Here is a 24,259-nt window from a genome sequence, read left to right as displayed (position 1 = left end):
TTTACTGCCATACCATGGGTGCAGCAGGCGCAGTGATATTACACAGTGCCTGAAAATAGTCCAACAGCGACTTTGCTATTGCTGCACAAACTAGCTGGGGACTATTTTCAGGTGCTGCATAATATCACTGCGCCCGCTGCACTCATGGTACGGCAGTAAAGTTCCTTGATTACTTTGGCTTTAGCGCCTCAGTTTAAGCGGCAAGTAACCCATTTAATCTTTCTCTTAACTACTATAGTACATAATGAACATGAATTAACATCTAAAGGTAGGCTATTTTATAAGAAAGCCTACAGTACAACTTACTGAAATGTCTTGTGTAAAAGCTCATTCAGTGTTTCAAACTGCGGAAAATGTGTAAAGCTTGTAAACATTGCAACGTAATATACATTTACATCAGAATAAATATTCAGTCAATAAGCTCATCAGCTAGAAAAACAACTATAAAGAGGAGCATTTTGCTATATTTATGCGCTATTGCTTTGTAATACAGTTGGATCTCTATAAATTAGAATGTTGTGGAAAAGTTCATTTCAGTAATTAAACTCAAATTTTTAAACTCAAACTGAAGTCTTTGGTTCTTTTAATGATTTTGGCTCACATTTAACAAAACCCCACCAATTCACAATCTCAACAAATTAGAATATGGTGACATGATAATCAGCTAATCAACTCAAAACTCCTGCAAAGGTTTCCTGAGGCTTCAAAATGGTCTCTCAGTTTGGTTCGATCAAAACTCGTCATATCGCACACCACTTTGTAGACATTTGTCTACAGTTGTCGTATACCTCGTGTTAAGCCAATCCTGAACCACAGACAATGTCAGAGCCATCTTACCTGGGCTAAGGAGAAGAAGAACTGGACTGTCGCCCAGTGGTCCAGAGTCCTCTTTTCAGATAAGACCAAGTTTTGTATTTAATTTGGAAACCAAGGTCCTAGAGTCTGGGTTGAAAAGCTCATAACCCAAGTTGCTTGAAGTCCAGTGTTAAGTTTCCACAGTCTGTGATGATTTGGGGAGCAATGTCATCTGCTGGTGTTGGTCAATTGTGTTTTTTGAAAAACAAAATCACTGCAGTCACCAGTTTACCAAGAAAGTTTGGAGTATTTTATGTTTTTTTCTGCCGACCAGCTTTTTGAAGATGCTGATTTTATTTTCCAGCAGAATTTGGCCACTGCCCACACTGCCAAAAGCACCAAAAGTTGGTTAATTGACCATGGTGTTGGTGTGCTTGACTGTCCAGCAAACTCAATAGACTTAAACTAATGTCAAGAAGAAAATGAGAAACAAGAGACCAAAAAATGCAGATGAGCTGAAGGCCACTGTCAAAGAAACCTGGGCTTCCATACCACCTCAGCAGTGGCACAAACTGATCACCTCTATGCCTCACAAAACTGAGGCAGTAATTAAAGCAAAAGGAGCCCTTTCCAAGTATTGAGTACATGTACAGTAAATTAACATACTTCCCAGAAGGCCAACAATTGACTAAATATTTTTTTTTTAATTGGTCTTATGAAGTATTCTAATTTTGTGGAGATATTGAATTTTTGCAAAATTGTTCAAAATTTTGTGAAAATTTTAGCAGAAATCACCACAATTAAAAGAACCAAAGTCTTAAACTACTTCAGTCTGTGTGCAATTTGACTTGAATTACTGAAATAAATGTACTTTTCCACAACATTCTAATTTATTGAGATGCACCTGTATTTTACTTATAATCTGAAGAACTTCTTTCTTCACAAAGAAACTTTTGTGTAACCTAAAGGTGTATGACAACATTTACAGGAGCCCAAACACTCAGTGGCCAAGTAATGCTTATTGTCCATGATGTATATTTCAAGTTGGAAAAGACATTTAGTTCCCACTTTAAGTGAACCTTAGTTCCCAGGTCATCTACAAGATGGATTAAAGTAGATAAAGTCAAGAAAAATGAGACAAACATGACAATATGATTGAAATGTTAAAATGTAAAAATATATATATATATATATATATATATATATATATATATATATATATATATATATATATATATATATATATATATATTTTATTTTATTTTTATATATATATATATATATATATATATATATATATATATATATATATATATATATATATATAATTATTATTCTGTGGTTTAAGTTTATTTTCTTATAGGAGCCAATGGCTCCTTGCTCAATTTTTTTGCTTGGAGCCCTGGCCCCTTGTGTCAGATCGCTAACCATTAGGCCTCAGCTCCAACTGAGCTCATCCACTACATTAATGTTCTCCTACGCAATCTATGATACCTCTTTCATAGACATTTCACTTCCGACTGAACAACTGCACCCTCCCCACATCACACGCAGTTACAATATTTTTTTCCCATAAGGTGAGAGTGAGGTGTCCAGATACCGTGATCCCATCAACTCAGCATTGATTGATTGACTTTTCCCTCTCGATGATCTTGGCTGCCTTTGCTAGATATCGGATTGTGTCTTGTTTTCTGTGAAAAGTCGATGGGCATCCTGTCTGCTTGCGGAGCCATTTTTAAAGTGCATTTCTTTTCTTAACTAAAACCCACATGAGCCAGACACACACACTGCTGGAGGGCTGTGTTTACACTTCAGGGTGTTTTTTTTGCTTTTTTTTTTAGATGGAAACAGAACTGAGAGTTTCACTTGAGAAACTGTAACATCATGCACACACAAGTGCAGCTGCAGGAGTCCAGTTTCGTGGCAGCCTAACCAAAAAAATGACTCAAAGAGAAAGGGTAAAAGCAAAGATGAGAGAAATAGAGGTCAGCAGTCATTTTCTGGTGAGTTTAAATGGCAGAAAAATGGCAGGGGAAAAAAAAAACAGGAAGAAAGGAAAGTTTCTGAAAAACTTCGTACACAATGTCCTAGACATACTGCGACATGCAATAAAAAAATATTTTCCAAGTTAATCAGTGTGTTTTTACTAACCAGCTGTAGGGTTGGGTACCGAAACCTAATGGCAACAGAAACAGAGGACACAGAGGTGTGTGTTTATCGACAGATTGTTATAATATCTGTATCTGTGCAGTTCTTTGTCATAAACGCAGTTTACAAAAGTTTACGAGAAAGAAAACGGTTTCCCATCTAACTTACTCTTAGGTTTTCGATGCGTTCCCCACTCTTCACACCACTGTTGTTTCCTTCAGCGAAAATCTAGCCCTTAACACATACTTTATAAAATGAACATGTTGCTATTTTAATTAAAAAATGTAATATTTAATATAAACATATTACAGTGCATCTGACATACCATACAGTCATTCAGAGAACTGATTTATGACAGTGACAGACAGCACTCAGTCAATTCACTAATTTTAACTAAGTATCAGATTGATTGGACAGAGATACAGTAGAAACATTTCAGGGCTCCAGACTGCGACCGTGCATTCTTTCACACGGTCACGACCACCACGTTGTTCAACCCATCAGCAATATCATAATTGTTGCATATGAGAAACATCAAATGAAACTGAAAGTATAACAAAATGGCGCTACTCATTTGAGCTACGCATTGCTTCAAGTATAGAGCCTGGTTTATAATCTATAAAACAGCCATGTTGTGAAATATTATTATAAATAAAAAAAGTTTTCTATGTTAATATAAAATGTAATGTTATTCTTGTGACGCAAAGCAGAATTTTGTTTTCAGTGTCACATGATCTTTTAGAAATCATTACAATTTATTTGACACATGAAACATTTCTGATTATGATAAATGCTGAAAACTATTTTGCTGAATTTTTTGCTCAGTCAATTTTGATTGGAAGGAAGTTGCAATTGAAATTTAAGTTTATACATTTCTGGCTCTAATTTCAGTAGCATGGAAATACAACTGGGCAGATACTAGGGGTGGGCGATATCTCGATATTTAAAATATATCGAGATATTTTTTAAACACGATATGGATTTTGACATATCGTATATATCGATATATTGTTTATATTCTGATTCCGCCACTTTGCTTGTTTGCCTTCCCTGTGCTGTGCTCGCCCCCGCTCACTCGCCCCCCGCCTCCTTGCTTTTGTCCCCTCTCACCTCGCGTGTAGAGAACTAGTCAAAAAAAAAAAAAAAAAAAGACAACTGGCTCCATTATATGGAGATACTTCAGTTTTAAGGCGTAGGGCGAACGGCAGGCAGATGTCTACTATAGGGCCCAATGAAACGCGGACGGAATCACGGAATCCAGTCATAAAAATGGAATTTACAGTTTAACGCGGAATGTCACGGAATTGGTCAAATTTTAAATGAATTAATCAAAAGTCGGTCATGCACTTACATCAAATCGCGAAATGGACTAATATCTGCAAATATTAACCCGGAAAAGTCTATTTAAATATGAATCCTGCATGTTCTGCGTGTCTGTGTCAACGAATGGAGCAGAAGCGCGTCTTCATTCTTTAAACACGGAAGCTCGCATAACGCTCGCGCTGATTTCATTGTCTTTCCTCTCTCTAAATAAAGACGTGAACACATGAGGAACATCTCCAGAACTGCACTGAGAGTCACTTCATGAGCATCTGACCGTTTGATTTGAGTAAGACTAGCTCATATCACATCATAGACTGTGGTATCACATACACAGAACTGTAAAGGTAAACCAGTCAAAATAAAAGTATTTGACAGAAATGTATTACTATTGTACAGCAGAATGTAGATAGCCCACTACTACTACTATTAAAATGAAACGAACATAATTTTATAAGGAATAATCACACAACATTTCTCCCATGTTTTATTTTTAATAGTAAATCCCCTTTGTTTACCAAAAAATAAAGTTTGCTTAATTTTAAATAATTAAAAGGTAAATTAAATGAATGTTTTATGCCTTCATTTGATAATCAGAAAAATGTAAATACACAGAATTTCTGAAGGGAAAAAAACATTTCACATAAGGCTATTTTAAGAATTGTTTTTAACTAATTAAGTTGTTTTTATGCATTTAAATAATTGCACATGCTAAAACACAGAATTAGGTAACAATAAAACATATGGTGAAGAAAAAAATAAAATGTTTCATAGGCCCCTTAACATGTAATATTTGCCATATTTGTTTTTGCAGTAGTTTTTTGGGGGTTATTTTTCCTGTAAAGATATATATCGTATATCGAGATATAGCAAAATATATCGAGATATATTTTTTGCTCCATATCGCCCAGCCCTAGCAGATACTTTTATTTTAATTGTCATGAAATACAATATCACACAGCATTGCAAGCCGAAGTACGTGGCATGAAGTAGCTTCACATTCTTTATAATGTACTGCATGTCAAATAGAATTTTAAAAAAAAGTGTCAGCCCAGTTGTATATTCACACTACTTAAATCAAGACAGAAATGTATAAACTTACCCTCCAACCACATTCAATTAAAAAATGCAAGCACAATTCTTTTAAAACAAAGACAATTTGCAAATGAATGAGTTAGTTCTTTACAGCAAATTGGACAAAAGTCTATACAGTCATCGCCAAATGTTTTGGCAGAGACATACATTTTGTATTTTGCAAAGTTTGCTGCTTAAGATGTGGTGTTCATTCACATTGTTTCTAGATTATTGTGTAGAGTGATCAGATGCATTTTAACTCATTGCTAAAAGCTTAATTGGGCAAAAAATTAACTTTTCACAAAAACACATTTCACAGCTTTTTGATTCAGACACATAATGACCAGCTAATTTGCAGATTATTATTCTGCCAGCAGGAGGCACTATCAAAAGGAGAGACAGAGGTTTTTCCAGCAATGGCTGTATACAAAGCAGCGCTGAGCTCACAAACGGCGATTTATAAGGCATTACTCGCAAGATGGAATAAAAATGACATTGAACATTTTCTGAAAACAGTCGGTTTTCCTTCTTAAACACAGTGATATAAAAACACCCACCGCGGTTTTTGATTTTGAAACTTGTAGTGCTCATGTTTATTCAACAAAGTCAAAGCCTTTTGGAAAATCTATTTGTGGCGGTCAGTTTTGATATTGTGGCGGCCCGTCACAAATAAATCAATGTATGGGAAACCCTGGAGTACTAGTGAGGTGAAATCACTACCATACTAATTAGATTGTAAGAGCAGACTGATTGCTATAAAAGAAAGGAAGAAGTGTTTCTAATCATTGTGTTCTTGTTCGCAATGGTTACCTTCAAAGAAGCACGTGCTGCCATCATTGCGTTGCATCAAAATGGCCTCGCATGCAAGGAAATTGCTACAAAGAATACAGCACCTGAAAGAACCATTTACCGGATCATCAAGAACTTTAAGGAGAGAGGTTCGACTGCAGTGAAGAAGTCTACAGGACATCCCAGAGTGACCATCAGTGCAAAGCTTGCTCAGGAATGGCAGCAGGTTGGTGTGAGAGTGAATAGGACTGTGACCGTCACAGATATTTACCACCATGGACCAACTATCCCCAGTAGCGTGGTGTTGATAAACATAAATTATATAATTAATATTATATATGTATAGGCTATATATATAATTTTGAAACAAATAAAGGAGGCTGCATCTATTTAAAAATGTGCATGTTTAATTTAGCACTTCTGTCAGCGAATACGCAGCTTGCAAAACACAAAAATAAATAAATAAATAACAGTTAAACATAAAATTAGCCTAAATAAGAAAGTTTAAATACACCCTGTCTATAGGACGCGAGTGGCGAGGCGCGGAACAACAAAATACTACAGAACTTATTATAATTAGTAGGGATGGGATTCGTTAAGGTTTTAACGTTATTACTGCTCTTACCGATACTGCTTAATGGTCCGGTACTTTAACGGTATTCTTATCAGTACTTTGTGTTGGGTGTGTGTTTTTTTTTTTTTTAAGAACGAGTTGAGAACAGCATTAACATTTCTTAATTTTTTATGTAAAATTAATTAAAACAATTATTTGTAGTGCAAGAAACAGTCATGTTTGAACAAATAGCTATTGTACAAAAAACAAATGAACGTAAAACAAATAAAATAAACTATATTTTTCTGCTAAAGAAGATATAGTGGTACAAAGCAACGCGGGTGGGGCATGTAGGTAGGCTGCAAAAGGACTCTTTAGCCATTCTTTTGAAAAAAGATACATACTGATTTTTCTTTATTTGGATTTTTTTTTTTTTAAAGTAGAAAATATATTGATTTCGTTCTCTCATTTCTCCCAAAATAAATCAACAATTTCTATGTAAGGTTAGCAAACCAGGGAGATTTTACATTTATTTTAAAATGACATGAACTACTTTGATTCAACATTGATTTTAGCATACTTACCTGACGTAGATGGGGCAACAACCAGAGACGAGCTAGCTAGGCAGTCGAAAACTTAGCATTTCTCTGTCTGCACATAATGCTCTTTTGAAAGATGCTTTGACAGATTGCTTGTGTTTCCACCCTTACAAGCAAAAATTGTGTTGCACTTATGACAACGAGCTCTAGTTAGGGTGACCAGACGTCCAGAAAAATTCGGGACAGTCCCGAAATCTAAACTGTTGTCCCGAATCTGGCCCTAATTGTCCCGAAAATTATACTTAAACAAATCTTGAGTAGTTATTGTCTGATAAACATTAAAAACTGTCTGCGGAGGTTGAGTCGTCCTGCAACCAGCCCCCACCGGCTGCAGCATCTTTTTTCTAAGTTCTAAAAAAATACCATAGGCGGCTAGGCACGAATTAAGATATTCATTTATCTAATTAATCTATATGCACAAAGACAATAAGACCTTTTTGTCCCCTTTTTGTTTTAAAGCTTTATGAAGAGAGAGCAAGTTGCTGCAGCTGCGAGGAGGACAGTGATGCATGCGTACAGGAGTGATTGACAGTTCACGGCACTGTGTACAAAAAATACATTTAAGCCAAGCGGCAACCTCGCGCTCTCTCTCGTGAAGCCAATAAGTAAGTGACTAAAACTGCAATTCATCGACTGGCCGCTTGAGGCTGGCTGCAGAACAGAGTCAGTCCCATAGACTCCCCATGTTAAAATGCCCAACTTTACAGCAGAAAAAAACATGTTTACAGCCTGGTTCAAAAAATGATTTTGGTCTAGATTGCTAATTTTGCCCTTCATGACAACTGTGAGGGGGGTGAATTTTTTTATAACTGATCCGTTTAAATTATATTAAACCTTAAAGTTCTGCATAATTAAGGGCGTGGCCACTTGAGTGACAGATGGATTGCCGCTGCTGACAATGCCGTCGCACTAGGTGGGCGTGGCTTCAGTAATCAGCTCCCGCCTTTTTGCCCATTTTTGATTATCCGGGAGAGTCGCGCGGTGATGCGCTGCCAAAATGGCGACGGCCCGCTCTGCACACTTTAGACTTCAAAACCGCTATTGAGGAGTCTATGGGTGACATCACGGACACTACGTCCATATTTTTTTACAGTCTATGGTTTAAGCTCATTAGCGTCAGCGTTACAGAAACAAACCCGCACGTCTCTGCCATTCATCCAGTCACACAGCGATGCGCAGAACATGCAGCATCTCCAACTTTTCAACCAACTTTTGCGGCTTAACATTTACAGATACTGGTCCATATGGAGATTTGATTTGATTAATTTATGCTAACTTTGACAAATTCCGTGATTGTCCATATTAAAATGTAAGTTTAATTTTCATGACTGGATTTTGAGACTGTTCTGCTTCGCGGAAATCATAGCGCTGTATGCGTCAAGAAGAGGGTTGAGCGGGTACTCGGTACCACAGGTACTTAAAGAAACCTGGTAAACCCATTTTTTTTTGTACCGACTTGTTACCGAAGTAAGTTTGACAACACTACAAATAACTATAAACTATGGCAAAAGTTCATCAACATGTTGTATCCTAAAAAAATAAATAATTTGCGACCAAATCATGTGCTCATGCGACCAACAGAGAAAGTTGCAAAAGAGTGACCAGTGGGAAGAATGAGTCTGGAGCCCTGTACAATAAGGTTTAGTATCTTGTTTGCAACACTAGACTTCTCTAGACTACCTTAGATCTTGATAAAGCCAGGAATTACCCTGAAATGGAACAACTTAGCCATAAAAGACATACATTTGTGTCTCACATGAGTTCTAATAATCAAGGACAACTTAAAGCTGCGTGGTGTTTCACGGTGAACACATGCTAATGTGGCAGACATGAAACCGTTAATCATGCTGGTCAACTCTTCTGAAGACACTCCTGACTAGCTGCCATTTCATAACAAGCTTTCAAAGCTCTTTTAACAACATAAGAGGCCACAGTCCCAATGGCAATTAAAATTAAGTCCAGGACATGCCATGATCTGTTGTGATATCACATTGTAACAACGGCAGCAACAAATGTTGGCTAGAAAAAGTCTCGGGAGACAACGAAAACGATCACTTTGGCTACCAAAGACAAGCCTGTGTCTGAGACTCTAACATCTGCAGGAGAAGAGAGGATTCTCAGACAAAACAGCGGGGAAAAACTCACCTGCAAGTGTAAACGACATCACAAGGGAATTACAGCCCCAAAGCAGAATTTCACTACTTAAAGTTCTCATTGAAGCCACCACACCTATCCACACTCTCATTCCAAACACAGCGCAGATGATAACATTTCCTTTCACCTCAATACAAACCTCACAAACTTCAAAACTGCAATAACACAGGACAGCTATAAAGAGTCCATAAACAACAGGAGACCTGCAATCATATAAAAAAAAGTCTCACTCTCTAGCGGACACAGACCTCACACTGAGAAATAAACATAAGCACTACCGTTCAGGCGGAGTGCAGGCAAGATGTGTGACAAGAACGATTAACTGGCTGCTTGCTTTCTAAAATCAATTTTACATGTACAAAAAAAGCCAGTGCAATGCCAACAGATCTGCCTTAATCCTATTACCTTAAGATGCCCTAAAATCCACATTCTCTGATTCACACTAAAATAAATACATTTCTTTCTGTACTCATGAACTCAGCATCATGTTTGGTTATGAAAAAAACAACAGCAGTGAATTATTGTTTATCAATCTTTGTGGTTTAAGAAAAAAGATGCAGCAGACATGATGCCAAGATACAAGACGGAGAAACCGGCCCGTGTCTCCCAGAAATTGACAATTCAGTTCTCATAACCTGCTCTCTGCAGGGGAGTTCATATTGTTTAGGGGGTCCAAAAAAAGAAAAAAAACGTGTTGCCTTGGAGCAAAATTTATTTTCTTTGTTTCAACAGGAATCCTGGGACCCGAGGGCCGTCTGAGCCGTTCTTTATGTTCCAAAAGAAAAGGTTAAAAGACCAAAACTGGCAAATAAAGAAGGGGAAAGTACTGTCTGGAAATTTTGGAAATACATGCCAATAGACTTTGTAGAAATGCCCTGGATCTGAGCACTCTCCTCCTGTCTGAAAACTGAGCCGTTCAGCAAAGAAAAAAAAAAACTCATCTGTGAGGCATTCAAAAACAAGAAAAAAATCCATTATTGATCTTGTTTTTTGTAGGACACAAAAAAAGAAAGAACCTGCGAGAGTGGACGGCACTTGGGCGGACACTATGAGCTTTGGACCAATTTAAAGAGCAAAGAGGAAGAACTACATTAGCACAAAAGTGATTGACACACTGACACCTAATCAAGAGCACTACCCACAAATCCCTGCAAATCACTTCAGATAGACACACGCATCACCGACTGACCATATCATTGGTATCTCACACTTTGATGATCAGGTCTGCACCTCAAGGGCTAAAACATCATGAAAAATACAAATATGAGAATGCTTAAGCAAAAAAGACAATGTCAAAGTTAGAAAATTCTGACCTTGGGTTGAGCACGTCGAGGAAAGGCGACCTTAGGATCAATCTGTGCACAAACAAAGAAAGAAGAGAGAGAATGATGAGGAGGAAAATGCACATATGAATGTAGTTATCCAGGCCCAATTCATCACAACACATTTTCATACTTTAAGAAATCATCGGTGATCAACTTTCTAAATTACGAGCATGGATGGGTCATACTGGAATGATGACGTTAACTCTTTGGCTTGTCATCTTAATTTCAGTTGGTCTTCCATCTAGTGAAGGTGTGCAGACAGAAGGAATTATCAGAGAAACTATTTCATGCTCCAATGTCACACTGTCTTGCCTCAGCCTTAATACAGATTCTTATAAAGAGGAGTTTCAAACAATCTCATACAGGCAGACGTAGTCAAGAGGAAAAACATAAACAGATCGAAATTGGACTCTTGCAGGAAATTACTTGTCCATGTTCAGCAAGGCAAAGGCTTTAGATTGTAGCAAAACTCCTAGTGTAGATTTGAACGTTTGCCTGAGGGCTCTGCAGCATATAAGTGTGTATCATTACAGACACTGCCTTTCTAAATAAAACGCACACCTACTGACTGTTTCTTTCCAGACAGAATTCAAGGAGTCATTTTTTGCCGTCTCTATATGTTTGTGTCATCTATATGTTGGCCATTTAAAATAGGTCAATTCAAAGCTCTGTGCACAGGGTAATTATTCTCTGAAATGACACACTGGTGTCCAATGAACTAAACCCTTTTACTCCCATAACTGACTGAGCTGTGATTGTTATCTCCCCAAATCAGGTCAATTAAAGAGATGGATTTTGTATGGAAAACCTTCTCTGTGATGAATTTCATGTAGCGATTCGTTTTAGCAATTAGCCTAAGGCTTAACCAATTCAACCTCAATTACTCCATAGAAACAAGCCTGTGTGAGCAGAAACAATATTACGCTTTGAATTTCAAATCAGTAGAAATTAGGACTTTTTCCATACAGCCTGAGAGCAAACATCCCATTCTGATGAATGTTCAGATAAATTGAAAAACATTTGTGTAAATGCTGGGTCTGTAAATAAATGTTCCAGATCAATCTGATGTAGGTTTTTGAGTTTATGCATTTGCAAATGGTCCAGTAACACTTGACTGATCAGATCCCCAATTAAATCAATAAGCTGCATCTATGGAGTCAGGACCTAAAAAGGTCATCACTAATTAGGCCTATTATTACAAAATATTTTTGCTACCACTGCCGGAATCTTACCAAAGGCAAGCAAAACCACAATAGTCCCAGCCATTCAGTCAGACTAACAAAAAAAAAAATCTTAAAACCTAGCGATAATCTAAATCAAATAGCAGACAGCAGTTATAAGCCAATATGTAATTTAGACTCAAGCACACAATGTGTAAATAAAGTCTTGTGTATTTCCAGATGAAGCAATTACTGAGCTTCTCCCATCTCAGCAGTAACCATTTAATGTGTTAGTGGCCTTTTATTGCTTTCAGATAGAGGCCTAGTTTAGAATGTATTAATAATCTTTTCTTTTTTTTTTTTTTGGTTGATCCAATCGCAAGAGGTCAGCACTAAATACGAAAAGAGGCTCAAACATTTTGCAACTGTATTACTCAAACCCCTTTTGTAAAACAAACCACATTACATTTGAAAAGTACTCTTAGCCGGTTACATGCTAAAAATAACCATACAAACGTGAAGATTTGGAAAAGTCTAAACATATACATGGAAAAAACGGTTTCAGTTCACATGATGCTTAACTATTAGTTTATGGTTCGATTAAAATGTGTGTAGACATTCTGCATTATGTAGGACTCATTCTTTAAAATCTGATCACAAGTGTGAGATATTCTTATACCATGTTTAAATAGTGCTCTGAGACAGATCTTAATACCAGGTAAGAGAAAACCTGAAGCAGCTTTCATCCAAAATCTTCCAAAACTGATCACTGTATTCTGAACAACACTATGGATGTGTGTGCTCCAATAAAGTTCTTCAAAATGCCATATAGGTAGACAGCTCACTAAAGTTTTAAAACAGCCCGTTTTTTTTTTGTTTTTGTTTTTTATGGCTGGTAGATGCATCCTCCACCAAAAGTTTCTCTTCAAAAAGACATCACTCAAAGTGTTTACTGTTCTCGTACACTGTACAAAACTCAGTACTGATTGCAGGAGACGAGATAACAACCCCCCACTGCGATAAAAAGCTCACAGAAATCTGATTTCAGCTGAATACAAGCGATACACAGCACAGCCCTGAAACCACACTGCCAGCTGTAATTATTCATTACCGTCAGATTTACAGACAGCGTCAGACACAAGCGTGTTTTTGGAGCACAGAAGACTTGGAGAATGAAGGCAGCGTGTGGCGTAGTCGCTCCAGGTGTTCGGCGTAGTTTGTCTGACATTTAAGGGAGTTTTTTTTCTACAAACTAAACACACTAAAGAAATCAACGCACAGTGTGTCATTTTCAGAATGCCAGCACACTGACTGATGTAACTACATATTTCTATTATAAATGTTCACACTTTAAACACTCATATTCATATTTTACAGTATCTTCATAGTTTGGTTTGGAATTTGTACTGAACAAAATAAAGGAAGTTTTTATTTTAAAATATAAAGGAATGCAAGTTTATTATATGAGGACATGCAAAAGGAAATATCAAATCCATATAAATGTGAAGTCCATGAGTCTCGGGTGACTGTGAAAGGAAAGAAAGGGGAAATCCAGAGATGTCCCTTCAGTTCAATGATATCAGGAGTTTATAATGATTAATCTCTGAGTCATTTCCCAGATAAACAAGGAAAGGACACATTTCAGCTCAGAGTCCTTGAATGAATGTCAGTCTAAGCACCATCTAAACAGATGCCAGAACTAATTTTAACACACAGCTCTCTGTTAAACAATAAGGATAGGCCAGTTGTTCAGATGTGATTATTTTTAAGAAAAAAATATATATATATTATATATTTATAAATATATACTTTTTTTATCATGTTTACGCAACACTTAAGACACATAAAACCAAGACATGTACAAGATGAACATATCATAAGATTTACAACTCAATTCTGGCCCTAGATTGCAAGTGCCAGTTCAGATTTCTTTCACTCTGGCCCTAGGCCATCCATTTTTTAAGCCTGATATGTAAGCAAGTAAAACTCTGTCCACTCAATTCAACAAAAAAAACTTTTTAATAATGAGGCAGGAAATAAACAAATGAGAAAGGAAATGAAAAACTCTGTGGGAAAGAACTTCATCTGAATGGCATCTGTTTCAGTACACACACACTCTATTCTCACGGTTACAGAAACTGAACATTATGAAGTGATACATACCGTCTTGGAGTCTAATTCGTGGTGTGGTTGCGCTAAGACTTTATCTACACTGGAAACATCTGCAAACGTGATGAAGCCAAACCCTCTGTTGAACAAAAACACAAGACACACTCAAGGTCAGGAGATAACACCACAGAAGAGGCAGAAAAATTGTGACCGCATACAAAGTGCTCTTGTATTTGCTGATACACTCAGTGAAGGCAGGGTTGTTGCAATCATTATGACACTTCTAGAAATTTCCACTTGTTGTGAGATAATCACAACTTCTCAATGCTTTAATAAAGTGTATATATATGAACTAACAAATTATGTAAAAAAAAAAAAAAAAAAAAATTCAGCAACCACTGAACCGTAAGATACTTCTCTAAGAGATCCCCCCCCAGACACACATTTAATATATTTACAAACACTTTTTATTTGTTTGTGTTGTTCTACAAGTCTTAGAAACACCACTCCAGTTCTACAAATACACCATCCTTCCGAATACAGAATATAGCTAAAAAAAAAAAAAAAAAGAATAAATATACAAATCAATAATTTTATTTATTAATCTCAGATTTTCTAATTATTTTCAATACTCTTTCATCAACAGTGCCCACTGTTTTTATTTTTATATGTGCACTTCTGCAGAACCTGATTTTACCTAGTGAGACATGTTCCTGGGACAACATCTTTGTTGACCCTAGAACAACATTGTGATTAACCAATCAGATTTGAAGAACAAGTTTAGAGATTTTGTGAAGTTTACACTTACCATCACTGTTAGGTGCTTGTACATCAATGTCATTCATCTATCATTTCCTCTGATTTTAAGGATCACTCATGGTTAAGGTTAGGTTTAGGTGTAGGGATATGGTCAAGACTACATTTTTGGAGTAAAATGTTGTTCCAGGGTCAACAAAATATGTTGAACTAGGAACACATCTAACTCAGCAATATCAGGATGTGCGTGACTTCTACAGTGACAGATAATAACAACATATCCTAAATAACTCAAGGAATTATCATTCACCACAAAATATCATTTTTATATATAACTTTACATATTACAAAATATAACAAATGGGCTTATTACTGTTTTGTGGCGATATTAGGTTCACCTTATATAGGTAACTCTAAATTACGTTTAAAAAGACAAAAGACTGAGATAACGATCTATGATATTGTTTGTGTGTGTGTGCGTGTGTAATATAATTTAGAAATCACTCAAAGGGAATCTCTCTTTCCGTACAGTCCAGTCCTCCTAACTCAATGTCATAGAATCAGCTTTCTATTGTGTTACTCCTGATCTGCCCTTAACGCAATGTTATACAGAAGAATACAGACAGAACATTGAGAGAGCACGTGTGTTTACCTGGAGCGTTTAGTTGTGGGGTCGCGCATCACCATACATTCTCTGATCTCCCCGAATTTACTGAAATAGTCTCTAAGGCTGTCTGGACACAAACACAAGGACACAAGAGGGTTACGCCGTGTCTACAGTACAAGTGAGCGACGCGCATAAGCCCGCACGCTGCCGTTATAACCAACGAAGGTCGCGCGCTTCACACTTCGTTGATTATAATGAGAGCGTTCAAGTTTTGTCGCGTCGCTCGCTCTTAGAGTCAGATGACTGAAAATCACAATAACCTTGTGAGCAATGACACACATACAAACACCACAGCTCTCGAAGCATGCCATGGATAAATATACAGCAAAGCAAAACAACTCCAAAACAGAAGAAATTCGCCTTACCTGGTGAGGTTTGCCAGCTGAGGCCACCGATAAACATTTTACTGTAAGGAGAAAACATGGTATAAGTGACTCCAGATGTCAAAACGGCCATTTCCGTGTAAATACCTCATAAAGAGCGACCTACGCACAGCTTTAGCTGTGAACCGGCTGAAATGAGCCGTTGGACATGACCTGTCAATCAAAACATTAGCAGAACTGCGCGAGAAAGGACACGCGCTCGTTCGCTCGCGCTGAAAACAGAATCAAACTCAATACACAGACTCGTCCTGTCTTCTTACCCCGGGTCGTGTTGCGAATCATTCGAACTTCCAGAGGTGACTTGACTCGCGTCTGCTTCCATAGCTCAAAGCCCAACCAACTCCAAACACACGCATACACACACACACGGGCACTGCAGCCCCAGCTCAACGAATATTGCCGAACCGGGAGCGTTAGCGTCACACGTGGGATCTGTGCGCGGCTCCCGCCCCTCTCGGGAGGGGCGTGTCTGAAAGCGTCAGCCAACCAATCCGGCAGGGATCTGTGCCTACCTATAACAGGAAACCACGCCCTCTGTTGGTTAGCAGCGTTTGATATAAACCAAGAGTACATTCAGTTCTTCAGTAATAAAGTTTACATTTACGCCATCTTATTTATAAATACAACCAAGAGGCATTTCAAAATAGAAATATATGTTTCAAAACACTAGAATAAAATCCCGTTTTTCTTTGTGGCACAAGCATATTCTGTCATGTGGATGATTGTAGTTTGACTTCTTATTAGTGGCAATGTCATAAAATTAGTGAATGTAAGATATAAGAGAATAGTGAGATATATTATAAATGATCAAATTTGTTTAGATTTCAATGGTTTGTATTAAAAGGTGGAAAGTCCTTGCATTCTTTTGGCACCTAAAACTTAAACTTTTATTACTTGAAATAAAATAAATAAACTTCAAAATATTTAGTTACCTCAAAAACTGCACCAAAATAACTTAAACTTAATTAACTAAACCCTAAAAGCTAATAAAAAAAACATATAAATTGCTAAAACCTCAACTAATATTAAAATGAAAACAGAATAAAATGTTATAGTATATCAATGATAGTAAAACAACACTGGAGTTGTTGAAACTTGCTTGTTTTTCTTACATGGTGTGGATCTTCCAATTATTTCTACTGTTTTTATACTTGATATTGTTTATCCATAAACTTAAGACATCTTTTGATATGTATGTTAATTTTCTGGAAGGGTGCTGAAAAACTTGACACCCCCACACATGCAGGCAATGTATTTCTGAGCCTTTCTTCCCTTTGCTGAGTGAGCATGCAGAATGGATAGATCAGTGTTAGTGTGACATCTGCTGACTTCATTGATATGGAAATGCTCAAATAGGAAGTTTATCAAATGACTGCAGCTCTAGTTTCACTGAACCAGAAAACAAGAGCACTGCTTCCCACTGCCAAATGAGAAGTCTTTAACCAGCCAATAATATCTTTCCTCACTAGTAAACACATAGATCATGCTGCTAATGTTCTAATAAACTTTCTTAAACCCACAGCAGTCCAGAAACACAGTCTGAAATTGATATTCCGACTCTGATATTTGATATTAAAATGACTTCTGCTGGTAAAGGGTACATCGTGGAGAGTTTTAGAAGTAGTAAGAGTGTTTCCCGTATCAAGAAAAGTAAGCTGCACCATGTTATATGAGCCCAATCTGTGAGGGAGACCCACAGTCACAGTGGCATCTGTGTTTGATTAATGAGTGGATCGTCTGCTTACTGAAAGTCTCATTTTTTAATGCTGTGCATCTGTTAGCTGCCTAACAGATCAATGCGCCTCTTTAGGATGATACACATTCATCAGGCCACTCTGGAAACGGAGAGGCTTTTCTTCTTAGGGAAGAATCTTTGAATCTCAAAGTTAGGACTGGGGAATGTGAGAGTACACATACAACAGAATCAGTCGTGACATTCAGCTTCCTCGGAGCAAACCAATCAGACCCCCTGCGGCAGGCAGATACAAGAGCAAGGCCAAATGCAGGGAGCTTTCTGCATGTTTACTGAAGAATGTCAGCAGTCACTTTAAATATTCAGCCCATTTCAGCACACTTTTCCATGATATTTCAAGCAAATCATTGCAATAGAAGTCACCTTTTCTCTACAAAGTGCCTTGCGGTGTAATCTTTCACATGGGTAAGTCAACTGGATGTGTTTCCCTGTTGATTGCCAATAACTCTAGAAGGCAGGTTTTCCAGGGCAGGTTTCTGCTTTTTATTTAATTTTTTCGATTGCCCATATTAGAGCAATCACCATCAGTAAAATATATAATGTTCATGTATATATTAATAACCTCACCTCTAAAAATAAACACTATTTTGAACACTTAGCAACCAGCCATTCAAAGCTTTACACTGAGTGCCATCTGTTGGCCAGAAATAGCAGGTGCATGTAATTTTTTTATTTTTATTTTTTCAAATCTGTCAGAAATTATGGACTTTATAAACTCTTCTTTTTTTCTCTGAAGAAGATATTGTGACATACTAAATAAATTAGACATGGGCTAAAAAAAACGGACATTATTTGCTATGGGGCCTGGTACTCTTTAAAATAGGCTATAAACCATGCATTTAATGTTGATTTTGAGACAAATATGGAGAGATTGATTGTATCCTCTTTCTCTGAGATTTTCTCTCCTTGAATATACTTCAATATCTGCCATGCAGGTTTTTCAGGGAAAGTATAAAGTCATTATAAGCACGAGACAAAAAAAAAAAAAAGCACAGCATTTTCGTGATATCCACAGATCTTTTACTTCTACGGTAGTGAGATGTTTGGCGGCATCAGCATGAGAATACAGAGCACTGGATCGTACAAGTTCATTTGAGCAGAGGATCATAATGCTCTTCACTGCTGGAGTTCTTTCATGCTTTACAGTAAGAGAGCACAACACTGTCCCCACCCTTATCATACAGAAAAGAAACAAAATGCAAAGACGAAGAAAATAACAAATACATCTAATATATACTTCAATATCAAAATACCTGAGTGCAACACAATCTTTCAAACCATCAGCATTCAAGAGATAATCTTAGAGAACAGTACAATATTAGCACCTGTTCACATAAGCAGCTTTGGTTTACTCTGCAATGCATTCTGGAGCAATAACTTAATTCAATCATCATTGAAATAACATCAAATAGCATAATATTAACAATTTAAAGAGAATTCTTCAAAAATGAGGTCTCTAACAAAATCTTCATACAACAAACAAATTTACTGTGCAAAAGGGTGTTCAAGAGAAAATAAGAGAAAAGCTGTGCCATCACTGCATCTCGAACCAGGTGCAAAACCCCTGATCAGCCATTAATCTGTTCACCAGAACCACCTGCAGACATATACAGCACAAAAGTAACGGTGATACCTGAAATGTAAAGATTTAGTAAATAAAAATTAGATGTACACACCTCGTCTCCTGCCTGTTTCCACATGTGCACCAGAGGAAGGCCGTCTTGACTGCCTGTCACCTGATCATAAACAACATAAGTTACGTCTGAATTGTTTTAGAACTTATGAAAATGTTCCTCAACTGTGTTTGATCACCAAGTGCAGAGCTGATGAATTAAAATGACATAAAAAAAAAAAAGGGTTAAGCTGTACGTCATTTGACTATAAATCAACTGTGGACATTCAAATGTACTGGTAAACAACATTTCAAGTAATAATTTTAGTTGAAAGTGCTGGTAAAATAGTTTGAAAATCTCCAGCCTAGTGGAATCATTGAACAAAATGGAAATAATCAATAAATACAAAAGAGAAAACTGAAAGACAAATGTGTTTGCTTGTAATAACCTTGATGATTAAAGCCATATTTGCAGTTAATTCCTCCAGCGCTGTTTTGGCTTCCAGAGAAAACTTCTTCTCTCCTATCAAAGCAAACAAATGGCTTTTTTTTTTTTAGCATATTTAAGTATTTATTATTTTATTTATTTGTCTGTTTTCTTTTTTTTGTACAAAATAACTGTACTTTATATTTTTTGGACACATCCATAAGCAGCAGCACATCTCAGAAACCATTTAAATCATAAACAGGTCAATGTTTTACCTGGCAAAGGAGTGATATTGTCCAGCAGAACCTCTGCTGCCTGGAATGGCAATGTTACAAAGTCTGACCTGTGAAAACAATCCTAAAAATATCAGCTTGAACTCATTCCAAAAACGATAACAGACAAATATTCAAACCAAACGTAAGCCACTTGACCTGATCTGCCTGAGGGTGGCGCTGTTCACGGTGTCATAACCTCCTTGATCTACATATCTGATGCGAGCTGTGCCAAACTCGCTGTCATACTGGATGACCTGGGCTCTCTGCCAGCCACTTCCTGTCACCGGAGCTGCACAGACCACCCCCACTGACAGAGGCAGACAGAAAATAGACTGACTTCCTCAAACTAGATGACAACAAGATATCAAGATTATTTTGAGAGATGACCACATTGCCTCCATGGAACCTAATTATAATTTGACTTGCCACAGTTAGAGCAATATTTCATCAAATTTAGGACTTATACTATCAGAGATGATGTCTATCTGTGTGTGTGTGCGTATATACTGTACATATGTTCAATATTTTCATCACAGATAATAATAAGAAATATTTATTGAGAACCAAATCAGCATATTAGATTGATTTCTGAACCTTATGAAGTTAGTTGCTGCATACTCAAATACTTTTCACAGTGTTTTAACTTTACTGGTATTCTTAAATAAGGGGAATGGTAATAATATAGAAACTAAAAGAAATGTCATGCCAATAAAGCTATGCTGATTCTAAATCTCTCCATATTTTATGGAGGACAAATGCAAAACCATAACACACTATGGTAGAGACAGATGTTGTGTTGTTCCTATTGAAAGCATTTGCTAAATGAATACATGTAAATAATTCATTCTCCACTTTGAGATCTGTGTGTTTCAGTAGGGGTCTATACACAGTACCTTCGACAGGGGTGGGCAGGCTGGGACATCCCGGCTGAGAGTAGCAGAGCTGCAGGTGCTGAATAAGGGTGGGAAGGGCCTGATAAGATGGATGTCTGTGCTGCTGAACGAACAGATGATGACCCGCCTCCACCCGAGAAACGATCACCTCCAGAAACACATCCTGAGGCAGCAGCAGCTATGGGAACAACAGAACACTGCACACGGCTACTCTCACATTCAGGTTTACTAAACACTAAACTGGCACCTGAAGACATAAAGTCAGGATATTTAACGCCACTGGTGTCAAAGTTAGCATGATGTGCCTTAAAGCACCGACTTCCCACTTAAATTTCAGTTAGTCCCTCACACAAAGCTATTGCACAATTTGAGAAAACTTGTCAATACTTTCATGATGTTTCTGTGTTCCAAGTCATTGGAATTGAGTTAACATGAATTTAAGAGTCCTCACCCAGGATGTGATTGGCAGGCAGGGCAGAGGAACACAATTAGTCAGATCCAGATCTTTAAACTTCTTCCTGATGAGTGAGAGAGCATCATCCACCTGCTGCTGTGAGCCTGGATGAAAAAACACAGATGTGTATTAAGCACCGGGCATCTGCATGGAGTGAGGTATCCATCATCATCAATGGAAAACGTACCCTGGATGTGGCAGATTTGAATCTCCTGAGTGAAAGGCAGGGTGGATACATAGATCTTTGCTCCAGAGCTCTGCTTCAGGAAGTTCATGAACTTCCCCTGTTTCCCGATCAATCGGCCAACCAGATGCTGCAAAGGACAACAAGTCTTTCTGTCTCTTATGGAAGTCATGTCACTCATCTTATATCAGCACACACACAATGTATATAGGCCTCTATATTCCCTGTAACATGAGCTCTTCTAATACTTAAAGATCATGTATATTTTCTGTTGTGGTGCATACCTGAACACATTCATACACAAGTCTTTTAATAAGGTAATATTCAAACTATATCAGTATGTGGGTGTGTCTGTGGGCGGAGCTCACCGCTGGCACCTCTATGTCCCAGAAAATGATATGTGGGGTTGGAGGAGGAGCCAAGCTGCTCAGCTGAGTGTCAGCACTAATGCAGCTGTTAACATCTGAACCTGGAGACGAGATCCATGTGGACATTTATACTGCTTTGTTATTGAAGTATATCAAGTCTGACTTAAAAAAAAATAATAATAAAATACATAAACTATGCATAGGAATAAAAAAAAAAGTCAAAAGCCAGAGAGTAAATGTTTCATGCACCTCTCAAGGCCTCCTCCTCTTCTTCTGTCCCCTCGAGCATACAAGGAGTCATTTTGCTCTCAATGCTGACTGCGTTAGCTTCTGTGGGGGTCATCACAAACCCTTGACCTTCCTCAGACAACTCTCTGGTCAGTCCCTCTGCACCGAATGCATCCTCTGAGAAGCAGGATCCACATCCAGAATCATCTCCACCAGAAGATCCTAAATGGCTGAGTAGTTTTCCCCTGAAAGAGCTGGCATCCTGAAGGCATCCTCTTCTGTTGTCATCACAGCTGAATGATTCTTGTGCAGGAAACTGAAATCCAAGCTCACGTGGATCACAGGGTTCCTGGTTTTTCCAGTTCTCTGCTGCTGGGTCTATGACCTGTTGGACCTGAACAGAACTGATCTTCTCCAGGTTCTCCTGGTTCAGGCCTCCATCAGGGGTCAGGTTGCTGCCATTATGACTGTCCAAGCGGACAGGACCTGACTGCTGCTCTGTTAATGTGTGAGAGTCCGTGGCAAGGTGATCTGAAGAGAGACAAACCAGATCAGACTCAAGCCTAGAGTCGTCTTCACTAACTTCTCCCCAGTCTGGATGACTTTCACCAGCAACATCGTCCTTTTCTTGCTCAGTTTGGAGAGTCTCAGGGAAGCGAACAGATACTTCTCCTTCTGGCTCGGGTCGAACTCCCTTGGTGAGGCCTGTTTTGGAAGAGGTGCTGGTAAGGTTTTTGATCTCAGAGGATCCTGAGTTGCTGTGGTGCATGTTCAGATCACTGTAAGAGAAGAAAAACAGAAAGAGTACAGTGTCTGTCTTCACTCTTTTGGAATGCAAATCTGCCTGTTATTTCAATGTGTCTTACTTGGATTGGTCATGGTAAGTTTCAGGGTAACTGGACATAAACAAAGCTTTTAGTATTTTTACAAGCTTCTAATAAACTGTAATTAAAAAAAAGTATAAAACCAAGTATGCATTCTTTAACAGACGTAGACGCAACTCATGTACGTTTAACATTACTGACCTTTCCCCCAAAATACTGGAGTCAGCAGAGGAGGAGTGAACAGGGCTGCTTCTGTCCGAACAACACACGGTCTCTTTACTACAGAGAGGATATGTCGTTGGCCTCCTCCTCCTAAAGCTGTACCAGCACCAGCCCAACAGAGTCAGCACAGAGACGGAGATCAGCGGCCTAAACGACAGCACCATCCTCTTTCCTCTGATCCCACTGAGAGAGACAGAGAGATCGCGGAGGTCAGCTACATCTAATAAGACCATCCCTAGTATTGAGTGGCACTAGACTGTAAGAGGAGACAAAGGAGCTCGAGGGGTATTGAGTCTTGACACCAACACTTCTGCAATAGAAGACTGAACCAGAGCAATCTCATTAGCAGCTCAAATATCCCAGCAACACATAATCGACACACGGAGCGCTGTTAAACACAGCTGTCACCATGACATTCACCACACATCTTGATTTCAGACTGCTCATGAGTATCAGTATCAATATTTTTTTTGTTTACAGTGTTAACAGTTCAATTCAATGAGACGATGTCAAGCTTAAATTAATAAGCTATGAGAATTTCATTATAGCAATAAGTGTTGTGCCCCAATAAAGTACATTAAAAACAATATTCAGAATAAACCTGCATCCTTCTGATCCCCAAACAAACCTTTTTACTCTCAATAACCAAGAGCAGCTGCTTTTGCTAAATGTGTCAATTATTTATTTTGTATATGTAGGGATACAGATGAATCCCACTATCAAACTGACTTTTCTAAAGTTAGTTCGTTGGCTAATCAACTGCATTTTTATTAAATTGCAGTTAGATGAGTTGGAATGAAAACATGCAGCCATCAAATTCAGAGGAAATATGAATTAAGAAAATAGTTTTAAAACTAAGTAAAACAAGTTACAGAGTCTCAGTCATTCTGTAATTTTAATAATATGACAAATGCTGCTTAAGTACACTATGGTCCGATTTAAATAACGAGTTTACTTTTATGTGGTCAAAATGAGGTTTAAATCAATTTTGGTTTAGCGTAAAAACACGCTGAAAGCCAAATGATGCATTTAACTAATCATCACATGCGCCACCGAACAAACAAATCAGAAAAATATCTGCATTTTACGTATTATAACACAAGCTTCTGTTTGATAAACTTTCTGCTCACCAAGGTTCAGCAGTGCTGGTGTGTGCGTGACGTCACGGGAGTGCACGTGTGTTCATG

The 24,259-nt window shown here is 37.8% G+C and overlaps 2 protein-coding genes across 3 annotated transcripts in view; both read right to left on the bottom strand.

The window, feature by feature from the left end:
- The window catches only part of msi2a (musashi RNA-binding protein 2a), a 164,978-nt gene extending 148,698 nt beyond the window's left edge, over window positions 1–16,280 (bottom strand). Inside the window, exons 1-5 of the mRNA XM_052567594.1 lie at window positions 16,093–16,280; window positions 15,815–15,855; window positions 15,435–15,516; window positions 14,081–14,165; window positions 10,746–10,787 (exon numbers count right to left, since the gene is read on the bottom strand). Coding sequence (XP_052423554.1) covers window positions 10,746–10,787; window positions 14,081–14,165; window positions 15,435–15,516; window positions 15,815–15,855; window positions 16,093–16,154 — 312 coding nt within the window. The 5' untranslated portion in view covers window positions 16,155–16,280. The remainder of the gene's footprint in view (window positions 1–10,745; window positions 10,788–14,080; window positions 14,166–15,434; window positions 15,517–15,814; window positions 15,856–16,092) is intronic.
- A 2,302-nt stretch (window positions 16,281–18,582) lies between these two features.
- Window positions 18,583–24,259, bottom strand: akap1a (A kinase (PRKA) anchor protein 1a). 2 transcript variants are annotated; one of them, XM_052567591.1, is made up of 13 exons: window positions 24,203–24,259; window positions 23,052–23,255; window positions 22,893–22,922; window positions 22,048–22,805; window positions 21,799–21,899; window positions 21,434–21,560; window positions 21,244–21,350; window positions 20,793–20,970; window positions 20,056–20,206; window positions 19,900–19,967; window positions 19,647–19,720; window positions 19,262–19,321; window positions 18,583–19,182 (listed from the first exon to the last, which is right to left on the bottom strand). In XM_052567591.1, the coding sequence occupies exons 2-13, from the start codon at window positions 23,234–23,236 to the stop codon at window positions 19,120–19,122; spliced, it is 1,902 nt and encodes a 633-aa protein (XP_052423551.1). In that variant the 5' UTR covers window positions 23,237–23,255; window positions 24,203–24,259; the 3' UTR covers window positions 18,583–19,119. The 2 variants fall into 2 exon arrangements, with proteins under 2 accessions (XP_052423551.1, XP_052423552.1); XM_052567592.1 differs by lacking the exon at window positions 22,893–22,922.

This window comes from Carassius gibelio, chromosome B10 (assembly GCF_023724105.1).
Source record: "Carassius gibelio isolate Cgi1373 ecotype wild population from Czech Republic chromosome B10, carGib1.2-hapl.c, whole genome shotgun sequence".
NCBI classification, from domain to species: Eukaryota; Metazoa; Chordata; class Actinopteri; order Cypriniformes; family Cyprinidae; genus Carassius; species Carassius gibelio.
Note: the sequence above shows the minus strand (reverse complement) of the source record. Positions and strands in the feature narration are given on the sequence as shown.